This window comes from Felis catus, chromosome D3 (genome assembly GCF_018350175.1).
Source record: "Felis catus isolate Fca126 chromosome D3, F.catus_Fca126_mat1.0, whole genome shotgun sequence".
NCBI classification, from domain to species: Eukaryota; Metazoa; Chordata; class Mammalia; order Carnivora; family Felidae; genus Felis; species Felis catus.
Genome location: NC_058379.1, coordinates 86219673 through 86231699, shown reverse-complemented (window position 1 = coordinate 86231699; position 12027 = coordinate 86219673). Strand labels below are relative to the sequence as shown.

At 39.1% G+C, this 12027-nt stretch overlaps 1 protein-coding gene across 1 annotated transcript in view; it reads right to left on the bottom strand.

The window, feature by feature from the left end:
- Positions 1-12027, bottom strand: part of DOK6 (docking protein 6) — a 371728-nt gene that overhangs the window by 65764 nt on the left and 293937 nt on the right. Inside the window, exon 7 of the mRNA XM_023242093.2 lies at positions 3150-3267. Coding sequence (XP_023097861.1) covers positions 3150-3267 — 118 coding nt within the window. The remainder of the gene's footprint in view (positions 1-3149; positions 3268-12027) is intronic.

Below are 12027 nucleotides of genomic sequence, written 5' to 3'. Positions count from 1 at the left end.
CTTTGCCTTCTGAATGAAAGCCTGCTGAATTTAATTCATATTGATCTCAGCTTCACAGTTAGAATGTAGGAAATATGATGAAAAATTCTAACGGTACATTTTTATTTCTCATTGCTACCTGCAGGTTATTTGACAATGTAACACCCACCATCGTCAGATTTTTCCCTTGACTCTGGAAGATCAGACTGTATTTTCCCCTTTGTAAAGAAGTGATGCCCTTCATGGAGCACCACCAAGGAAGTGAGACACAAAATAACTACACTTTCAAATGTGGTTTATTGAAAAAAAAATGTAGATGTGTATGAAGGGGTGCTAAGGTTCACTTTTCTATTTTTCTTTCTTGTTTCGGTAGTTTTATCCTGCCCTGAATCCATGAGCACGAAGCCTGTGTAGATTCCACACCAATAAAAAGCTATGGTCAAAAGACTCTTGTCCTTTGCTTAACTTGACTGCCTCAACAGAACAAAAGGAGAATAAAATATATCAGCTTTGTCAAAGCATCTCTAACAATTCACCTCTGTATCTATTTAGATATTATCTACTCACCGAGGATCTAGCTATCCATCTAGATGTTTATATCTCTCTGTATATGATATAACTATAAAATAAGGAGTATGTAAAATATAAAATGTATTGCTCTAAGAAGCATACAATACAAAAGTAAACCCGCAATATAGTGAAATGTAATTTACATCAAATACATTCTGTATTTATTGGACTTGCGGTAATCACCTTAGTCGACACATATTTCTTTGTTACACAAAAACGACAAACAACCAAGGAAGAATGTGGTCTTGAGACCATACAAGCAAACTATTCATCATAATTGATAAAGCATTTAAGTCCTTACCTTTCTGGAAATTAAGATCGGTGAGATAGATCCTAAAGTGTTCTAATCAGTTACTGACTGTTATATTGTAAGTCAACACTGTCCGTTGGCAAGTTTTCAGCAGCGTTTTGAGAAATTTAAATGATTCTGGCATTGTTTTGTTGGATGCATATGAAATTATTTCTGATATTGTGTATCAGTCTCAATGTCAGCTCTTCCTTTGGAGAAAAATTCCCCACACACTACCATGCAAACAACAATCTTTCGTTTGCTGGATTTATAGACCAAACTCTTGTCAAAACCCAAAGGTATCACGACATTGGCTCCAACCTTTTTCCAACTTATTTGTAGTAACATCTCACTTTCTTTTTGCTTAGAAATGTGGCCATTTATATTTTTGCATGAAAAATACAAAAATACATGTATTTTTTATTTTACAAAATAAAGTTATTATTTTACAAAAATATTTTTATTATTTTATTAAACATCAATATTGTTAAAAACAAGACAGTAGACTCAATATGGAGTCACTTAGGCTAAACCTCATGATGCCTACCCAAGACTTAACACATAGAGTTTCTGCTCTCCCAGAAACAGACTCTTAAACCAGTCAATGGGGAACTATGTGGTCAATGCTAGTGAGGGATTCTATCTTATAGACCTCTGTGGTCCCCTTAAGATGACTTTGCTACACCCAGTTCATTCTTGTCCAGTATAATTTCCTTGTCCCGCTCTGTCTCCCTATAAAAGTCTTTCATTACATATAGCTCCTCAGACCTCCTTCCTATCTGCTATATGGCATGCTTTTCATTCATGAATAACTGAATAAAGCCAACACGATTTGTAAAATTTACTCGGTTGAATTTTGTTTTTTAACAATAATTACACCTATCTGTTTAGGTTTAAATAAAAATAACCTTACACTAAAAGCATATTTTCTAATTATTTCTAATCATAGGAGCAAGCAAGATTAATCTCCCAAGATCACGACTTAGCATTTGAGCAGAAGCAAAAAAGCAAGATGTGGTCTCCTCTTTGTGATCCACAAGACATTCAAGAGTCTCCTTGACCCTCTACTCCTTATCCTGTTAAAGGTTTTCTCATACAAAGAAATAACACAAAAAGATAATAACTCTCCATAAGAGGGTTCATTTAAAATATAAAATGCAAGTACCAGCAACAAATGACTAAAATTGTTCTGACAGCTTTTCCTTGCAGAACGAATCTTTCATCATTAATTCCCACTGACCAAATTCCATTAGTCTAGGTTTGAAATGCTGGCAAGCAGATATTGCTTTAAAAATACACCATTTCAGTTTCCGCATCGCCAAAACATTTTGCTGTTGTTGTTGAAAGACTTCGTGTTATCGATATGAGCAAAAGTTAAAGTATGAATGGAAAAACAGTCTGAATGTCCAACTATGCTGAAGGTCATACCGGTCATTTCTTCACCAGGGATTTACTGGGTGCCTATTACGTTCAAACCCATTGTGCTCAAAAACTCTTTGTTGGATGAGTTGTTTTTTAGCTGTGTTTTGTTAGCCTTATTTTTCTAAGTTCCCACTTCCTTCAGTCTTGGTGAGCTGTAAGTCAATTGCTTATAGCTGAATATTTTATCTGAAGGATAAGACTATTCATTTTAAGACAACAGGGAAGAATAGGAAAAAAAAAAAAAGAATGCCAAATCTGAGGTTTGTGCTGCAGTCGATCAAATACCTGCTGTCTATGAATCTGATTCATCTGGTAAACCATTCCCATTTTAGTTAATTAACCATTAATCATTAGGAAAAGTACAGAAGCAAAGTATTCACACTTATCTCCTGCCTTGCACCCTCCAGAATTATTTCTGTGCCAAGGCTCTGGCTACACTTGAAGACTTTTGAGAATCGGTTTGTGTAGTGTTTTATTACAGAGCCTGAAATCAGCCCCCTTAAACTGATATTCAATCCTATTAAAAAAGGATGCTAAGGAAAAAATCCTTTATAAAACAGCATGAAACAGACCCTAGGATCAGCTACTTTAAGCTTCTGATAATGTTTTGTATAATGTTCCAGTCAAGTTCCAGTTTTTATGTACAATGTTCTAGTCAGGTGCCAAATACAGTCCTCAGCCCTCAGCGACTTTTTGGAATAATTTCTACCATGAGACTGTGCAATGATAGCTTTAGAAACGCCACTATAAATCTCAGATCCCCCACTGTGGCCAGTGACAGCTGATAAATGAAAAATGGAGGAAACGGAAGCAAGGCAATTTGCATGCCTCCTGGCCCACCTGTAGGAAGCTAATGGAGGTGCCGCTTGATTATTTTCAAGTTACTTGCCTTGCAAACTGTAGATTTCTCCAACACTGTTCTGACGGGTGATGTGATGCCAGTAGGCGCTACGAGGAAGAGATATCGATTTGGATAACGTCATTGGCTCAGTCAAGCTTGTCTGAAGCTAAAAGAAAAAGGAAATGTGTCAGGCTTGATGCAAAATATTAGACTGAAATCTGCCCTTTCAGAAGCTGAGGGTTAAATGTGGGCATTATGTGACCAAATCTGTTATAGATACCTGTCTGATTTGCTGTTTAAGGTTAGCTTTTTTAAAAAAAGGTAAATGAATGACTCCAAACGTATATGAAGCGAACACTTATAGACAATTGGATCTCATTCATTGATTTAGAAGGAACAAATAGATGGTACAACCGATTCCAGGGAGAATTCAAAGGGCATACAGTTAACCAGGAGCGCAGGGAAACAGCCAGAAATAACCAGGTGTACCCACCACCAGACAAGTTTGTGTGCATTTATTGAACAAGAATTATGTGCATTACTATCAGCTTTCTGCAATTTACTGAACTATAAAATGGCTCAGCTTGGGGGCGGGGGCAAGCCCTTTCACAAACACATACTCCCAAATGGCACCAAACACAGGATACCATTAATCCTTTTCACCCATTTCCGTTTACAATTTTTCCAGACACCTCCTCCCACCCTTGCCCAAGGGATCTTTTCTCCAATGGACGTTTTTCTGCGCTCCTGCGATAGGATCTTTTACATATTAAAAACGTGTTTTCCCTGAGAAGTTCTGTGATAAAAATGTGGCAATTATGTTCTCACTTGAAACATAAATTTTAAGGGTAGCCCCAGAGATCGACACAACGTCACTCAGGTGCTCAAGCGTAGGATTCGTTCCAAGAGAATGAAACTTTACATTGCATTTTCAAGAAATAAATTCACTTTGATTGATTCACTCTAGGTTTTTAAAAACCTCCAGAAATGGTTTTATTTGTTCTTAGTGCACATTTCCCTGACACAATCTGAGCAAATGTTCACTTTCTGATGGGCAACGGGAAATCCTCTAATCAATAAAACCTCACATTTCCTCCTGATTGAATATCTGACTCTTGGCAGAAGGGGGAGCTGCGAAGATCGAAGATCATGTCTGTCGGGTGTGAGCTTAGAGACCTGTTTGCTCCCTGTGGGTGCCCTTTCCCACCGCCCCGCCCCGCCTCTGGCCCTTCCCATACTTTGCATCCAGGTTCCCACCCCCCACTGAAGACGTGGTCAGGAAAGGACCTGATAGGCTGTAACAGGCTCTTTAAAGCCATATAAAGCTGAGAGGTTTCTCCATTTTAATGGAAGATGAAGCCAAAGGGCGTGAACGTTTTGATGTGATTCCACATTTCAGCAGTGAGGCATTTCTACAAACGCTATGACTTGCCACCAAAGTGCCCTACTCAGTGAACTTGAAAGTCTGGCCCTGTTAAACGTTATTTTTTTTAAAGATGGCTTTCAGTGGCAACATTGTAACCAATTTATAGAGTTTTCAAATTGTGGGATAGTTCGAAATTTTCCTTCCTATCGTGAAAACAGATATGCTAGCCACACCAACAGCCTATGGTTGGTAGGTGGAGGGAGTGGGGGAGAAGCCAGGTTCCTGGGTTATAATAGGGTGGTGCTTTCTAGAACCTTTGGGATGTTTGTTAACCACACACACTTCTGGATTTTCCCCAGACCTAACATTTGGAGAATCTCTGTGTGTGGGGCTATGACCGTTAACAAGTATCAGGATACATACTAAATATCCACTCCTGTACGGAAGAGAGGCAAAGCTCATTTTATGAAATTAGCACTGGGACAAAAGGGCTTTCACCTTTAAAGCCAATTTCTCACGTCAGGTATAAACTGAATTCCAACACATAACGTCTTTAATTAGTGTGAGCAATGCCCATTAATAAACATCAATTAATCCATAAAGCCAATCTCATATTAATCACACTTCTGTCTACACTTTAGTGTTCTAATATATTGTGATTTGTTTATTAGTATACAATACACCATCCGTGGTCAATTCACCTTCCCCAAATTACTTTTCCTTCTATTTTTTAATTCTGGGAAACATATGTCTTCCTAAATGGTCAGTCTTAAGCACCATGGAAACACAGTGAACATATTTTTCTCCTGGAAACAAATAAGTTGAGAATTTCCTCCATAAAATTCTCATCCGAATCACCAATTGTTTCTTCACCTCATTTCTCTACTTCTTGGTCTTCACGGTTTTCAAATCACAGGTAACCTTTAACCTTCTGTTTCTTCACTTGTTTCTTTAGTTTCTTTTTATTCTACTTCAATATCTAATTCAGAAAAGTGAAAAATCTGTGTTTGAAAACCTGAATGTCTACGTTCTCCCGATCTCTGCCAAAGGTACCTATCTTGTCCATCATACCTCAGATTTTTAATCTTCTACACATCAGAGAATCCATTCCTCAGCTGTTCTTCAAAACCAGGTATTGAGTACGCTCATGAACTATCAAGCCATTCTGGGCAATGTCTTTCAATGGAATCGTATCCCAGGTGGTATTCCATATGCATTATTTGTGTGGAGGATTGAAGATGGCTGCATTCAGATACAGGGTGATGGGCTCCCTCCTCTTAAATCTCGGCTGACCAGTGACTGATTTGATGAATAAGGCAACGTAGACATGACATTATGTCTGTTTTGGCTACGCCTTAGATGGCCTCTACCTGTCCTCCTCCCTCCACCTGTCCTGAGTTACTCTGGAAGTCTGACTACTCTGAACTGCCATGTTTGGACAAAGCCCAGGCTTACCATGCGGGCGGGCCACGTAATTCAACGTTTGAACCCTTCTTAGAGGATCCAGCCGTTCTCGTTTTACAGATGGAAAAATCACAACCCCCAAAACTCAGGGATTTGCTCACGGTAAAATCCCAACTATAGACCCTCTAATAGGAAACAGTTCTCTTGATTTCTTAGTCCACTGCTTTTTGGACTTTGATGTTGATCTCTGGGGGAAAATGAGCTTCCTCTCCAACATGTAACAATATATAAGATACAGCTCTGTACTTTCAAAGCACCCACCCTGCCAAAAAGAAGCCGGTGGGTCCTGGAAACTTTGGGATTCCAGTACTGGCCACAGCACCTTTTCCTGCTTTTGCCAAAATAAGTATCCAGGTTACCTGATTGCCTTTTGCAATCTCCCTTTGCTATTTTGAGATTCTGCCTCCCCCTGTGATAAACATTAATGCTAATTTGTGTCCCCCTACATAAATTCATCTCTCTATTAAAAAAAACCTGCTAACCAACTTTACTTTTGGTCTGTATCTGCCCAATAATTGACTAGAAAATTTAAAGCCTTATTAGCACTCGAGGTATAAATCTCAACAATTGTGGGAGGAAAAAGGTAGCATTTATAGGTTAACATTTATGAGTCATTCCCTATGTGCCTGGCAAAGTGCAAACTGATTTCAGATGTTGTTTAATATCCACATAAATTGTCAATAATCACGCCATCTGAACTTTACAGTCAAGGAAAATGAGACTCAGAGGGATAATATAATTTTTTCATGGTGACATAGGCAGTGAATGATGTCTCTGAGACTTCAAAGACCATGATGTTGAAGAGAAGAAAAGATGCCTTCCCTACCTTTCGAGGTCTTCTAGCTGGACTAAGAGTTAAATTTACCTGAGACAGATTTGCAGGTAAAAAACCCCAAAGTTTTATTACGTGTGCACGGAGGCCCAATAATGAAACTGAGACACAACGAAATGATCAAGGCAGGTAGATTTTATACTTTTTAGACAAAGACACAGTAAATCTGTGAGGAACTGACGGGACAAAGAGACGTTAACTTAGGAAGCTTCAATCAGTAAGGACTTCTGGGGGTGCCTGGGTGGCTCAGCCAGTTAAGCATAAGACTCTTGGTTTCAGCTCAGGTCATGATGTCACAGTTTGTGAGTTCAAGCCCCGCATCGGGCTCTGCACTGATAGTGTGGATCCTGCTAGAGATTTCTCTTTCCTTCTCTCTCTGACCCTCCCGGCTCTCTCTCTCTCTCTCTCTCTCTCTCTCTCAATAAATAAATAAATAAAAATTTAAAAAAATAAGGAATTCTAAACCAAATTTGGGCTAAGGCAGTAAATGAGTAAAAAGTAATAAGGAGGTGTTTATGCGGCCTTCTCAGCTCCCAATTTCCCATCTCTGGTGACAAGAAGGTGCCATTCTTTCCTGGAGCAGGGAGGGCGCCTTTCACACAGGAGATTTACTTCCTGCTTTCAGTGGGACAGAGGAGGGTCTGAGTGTCCTTCTTGCACAGGCTGATTTTAAGTAGCTTTAATTCAAAATCGTCAATATGCCAGAGTGGCACATTTTGGGGCAGCCTGCCCCTGGCCCCTAAATCTTGGCAGACACAAATCGTTGTGAAATAAATGACAGGATCCTTTCTCCTCAGGGAGCAGATGTGAGGAGAACTGCACCAACCAGGTCAACCACATGGCCCAGAGGCAGGGACGAGTGTGCCTCTCTCTAACGTTGAGGAGAGGGCATTACAACCAGAGCCACTCAATCCGGAGTTGTTAGGCACACATGCTTGGCTGTCAGCACACCTGTTCTCACCCACGGACTCCATCTCTGCCTTGTCATTTGACCTCAGGCGACACGCTTAAAACATTTTTTTTTAAGATTCAAGTTTTCCTTCTCTGCGAACTGAAGTTAATATAATCTACCTCAAATGTCGTTGTTAATATTTCATAATGTGATGCTTTTAGAGGGAAGAACACAACGTTTGCCCCATCTGAAGGGCTTGGTAGAAACTCCTGGCTCACTCTTGCCTCTACTACATGGGAGAGGTGGCTCACAACAGACGCATCTACGCGATACGTGATCAAGACGCGGAAAGGTGTCCAAAATGAGCTATCAAACGAGTAACAGTGAGGACCGTCGGGTTCTTAGACAAAAGCCTAAGAGCTTAATCGAAGTACAAAATTCAAGAAATAGGAATATGTGACACAGATGTTCGGTATGGGCAGGTGCGAGAGGCAGGACACAGGCGAGACCCAGGGGAGCAACGCTGGTAGCAGGGTGTGGGCTGCGTGTGTGCGTGTGGGTTTGCACACATGCGTAACATAAGCCGGGAAAAGACATTGTTTTTAAATGATTATGGGTCTCCTGAGTGGCTATGTCGACACGTTCCCTGGTATGGCTGAGACCAGAGGAACTGGGTAGGGAACGACACTGTAGAGAAGAAGCACTCCAGAGCTCTGAGAGGTCAGGGGACATGAAAAGGTAACACGCAAGATCCATGTCAGAGGTCACCAAAACACGTCATGCTGCTTAACAAGGAAACGGTGAACCCAAGTGCAGTCCCAGTCGGGAATATTTAGTTTATTTGTTCTTGGAAAAGAGCTCATGAAACTTGAAAACTGTAGAGAAAAAGAAACCCCAGAGAGCTCTAGCCAGCCAAGCTCAGCACTGTTTGGATTTACTCAAACAGTCCTCTGAAGTTTGAAGGTTTACGGGCAATTGGTTTTTCACAGACTTGACTTAATTTTCAATAGGGGACAACTCACACTTAATCTTCCATTTTATTCAAGATAAATGAAAAGGAATTAGAAGATACCTTGCTGAGTTGGCACAAGACTAACAAACACGATGTCATTTAGTCATTTAATGGAAGTTGCTAGATGTCATTTAGAATTGGACTTTGCAGAATGTTATTCTGGTTATTTTGGTTTAAAGTTGAACCAAAATGTATGTCATCATTATATGTTTTAAACCACGTATTGATCAAAGTACTTTCATAGAATGTAAAAAAGCCGAGCTTTAGAATAACATCAGAAATGATTACAAACATATACATAAATACTTTGAACACCATTCTTATCTGTAACCTGTAATGTCTTTAAGAATATATATATTCTTTACTTATCTATCAATTATCTATGAATCTCTTATGTGTAAGTAGACGCATTTAGGGAGCTACTCTCTGAATATAAGAAACGTGATGTCTACATATTGAAAGATGACATTTCATGTGTAAATAAAATGTTCACTGTCTTGATTTTGTAATATCTAAGTTATCTAGAGAATGTATTAAAGTTTATATAAACAATTTCCAAAGTCTGCACATGATGAAAGCTGGGATGAGCTTTTAACAGGGGTTATAAAATTTTACCCACTTAAAAATAAAGCTCAGCGTTTTTCTTTTGCCGCCCATCTCATGACTTAGCTAATACCTGGGCTTTCACTACAGACCAGCTGGTATCCTAACAGTCTGAGTAGATATTATTCTTGCTCCTTCCTTCCCTCTTTCATGAAAAGGTAACTAAGACACAGCAAAGGTAAATACTTTATACGAGGTCACACAGTTCTTTCTCTAACGTCTACCTGGATAGCCACTGGGCTGCTCTGCTTCAGCGAATACATCCATTGAATAAATAATAATTCACTGGATACTCCCAGAAATTGACAATTATGCTCACACTCCTTGCAAGTAAGCTTACGTATCTCCCCACACAATTCTTACATCCGTGTGGTGGATTCTGATTGGCCCAATACTGGCCGGCATTTTTTTCTTGCATTTTATCCAAAGAAAAGACACTCAGATTCTTTGTGTTGTCTGTGTACATTCCATAATTATGTGTTTATACTCGGAGTCATCTCGATTGACCTTTGAAATCTATTGCTCTTCTTCAAGGAGCTCATTCTCATAATTGGCATGAGCAGATTGTATGCCCATGAAGAAATAAGGCTATCTGAGTTGAGAGAGAGAGAGAGAGAGAGAGAATCATCCTTATAGTCTCCCCATTATTCTTTGATTCTAGCAATACAAATAACAAAATTGTTTTTTTAACATGAAAATTGTACTCTTTTCTGTCAGCCAGTCATTTTCCTCACACATTATCAACTCTAATCAAGTTGATTAAATATAAAAAACTATATATATACAAGATGCATTTTCTGAACTGGCATCTAGAGCATCTACAACGAATTTTAAGGAAAAAACACGGTATAAATAAAATTTATACTATTATAATTGTTACAGCACCACTTGCTAGAAAAATTACACATTGACCCCTTACCATTTCTATCTCATTTGTGCCTTTATGCACAAATGAGTATTTTTCTGTGTCGGTGTGTTTAGAGACTGCATTTTAGTGTTTCCATTTAGTGTTCTGAGCACTGGAACAATAGTAAGTAAATGGATTAATTAGGATCACAGGTCCACTTTAGTTATCAACTATAATAATTTGTTCTAATTGGGCTTGTGTTGGTTCATTATACTCAGTGTCTGTGATCAATCAGTAAAAGAAAATTTCACATATATGCAAATGGTATTTCCCAGCAGGGAATCAGCCACTGTCAGTAATAATGAAGGCTCTTGTCTTATGATTAATAACTGACAATACTGAGCAATGGGATCATGAGTAGAACTTTGAAGAATGAATTTATTAGCCCATCTTCCTATACATTAGATATTACACATCACTTGTGATCCCAAATCGCACTCTCAAACTTTTCCTACAATTTCTTAAACTTCAATGAATATACCTAGAAAAGAAGTTGCAAAAAGTGTTAACATTTTTCTGTGTTCTCCTCATCAGAGTATTATGCTTCCAAATTCTTCAAACTTTTCCACGTAGGAAAATGAGTTATTTATTTATTTTTTCACAGCAGGTAGAGATTCCTGTAAACTGTGATAAGAAGAATGCCTTCACTAGAAGGGGAACCAAACTGTCTACGATAGAGCCCAGGCTTTGTCATTCCTTCACAAATTATAAATAAGCCCATGGTACTTATGGTCTTGAAAGATAGATGTACTTGAACTGAAGGATATATTATTTGGCGACAGCTGGGAATAACAATGGGGGGGGGGTCTTTGCAACACTGCTTGAAACGAGTACTACGGTATTTCGCACGCTCTAACACGCCATCAGCTGAAAGACAAAACACTGTTTTAGGTAGCACTGTGAAAGAATAGGTCTACCAGTTAAACTCTGACTCATATTTGACCTGAGAGATGTTGAAATATGAAAAAAGACATGTGCATCTTGGAATTGATGGAATGCAATAGTATTTCCCTATTCATGCAACTATTTAGGACAAAAAATAACCATTTCAGGGGCTGGAGGTAGTCAACACTTGGGTAAGTTTTGTGACAAACCGTAACTCTAAGAGGGCAGATTCCTTAATTCCTCGTCGCTATTGGAATTAGTTTTCTATGAAGCCAGCTTCGTTATCTCTCCCAGGCTCCGCACTTTGCCTTTCCCTGAGATGCCTTCGCCCTTGGTAAGATGACAGCATCACAAAATATCCATCAAAGACCCCCGAGCCACCCTGGGTCTTGTACATAGGTAGTGTACACAATGGGTAGTGTAACCCAATGGGTAGCGTACCCTGGGTAGTGCAACACAATGCTGCTCCGGCAGAAATGTCTTTTCATCTGACAGTAGAAAAGGAAACAGGAGAATTTGTTTTTAAATGATTATTGTTCAAAAGGTTTACTGTCTTGGAACAGTCAGGTTGTTTAGTTTGTTAAGTCTGTGAGTTTAACGTGCTTCTATTCCTTATGTTTCTAGTGACAAGAGCATGTAAAATGACAAATAACAGAGAAGGAAAACCCTTTGTTTTCTAAGCAAGAAGTTTTATGTAAGACTCTATTATTCTTTTTTTTTTTTTTCTATCCACCAGAGCTTAGGATGGCAGGACTGATAGCTTTGGACAGCAGCGCACTCGGCCAGCCCTGCCGGTGGCGTCTGGGGCCTTGGAATAGGGTTGCTGTCGTGCTGGTATTTTAATAATATTGATGCTATTTGTCCTTAACACAGAGCTCTTCTGGTGACCAGGTGGCAAAAACTATTGGAAATAGGAATATTCCAAACACTTTTTTAAAGGATACACTGTAATTCTTATTATGGAA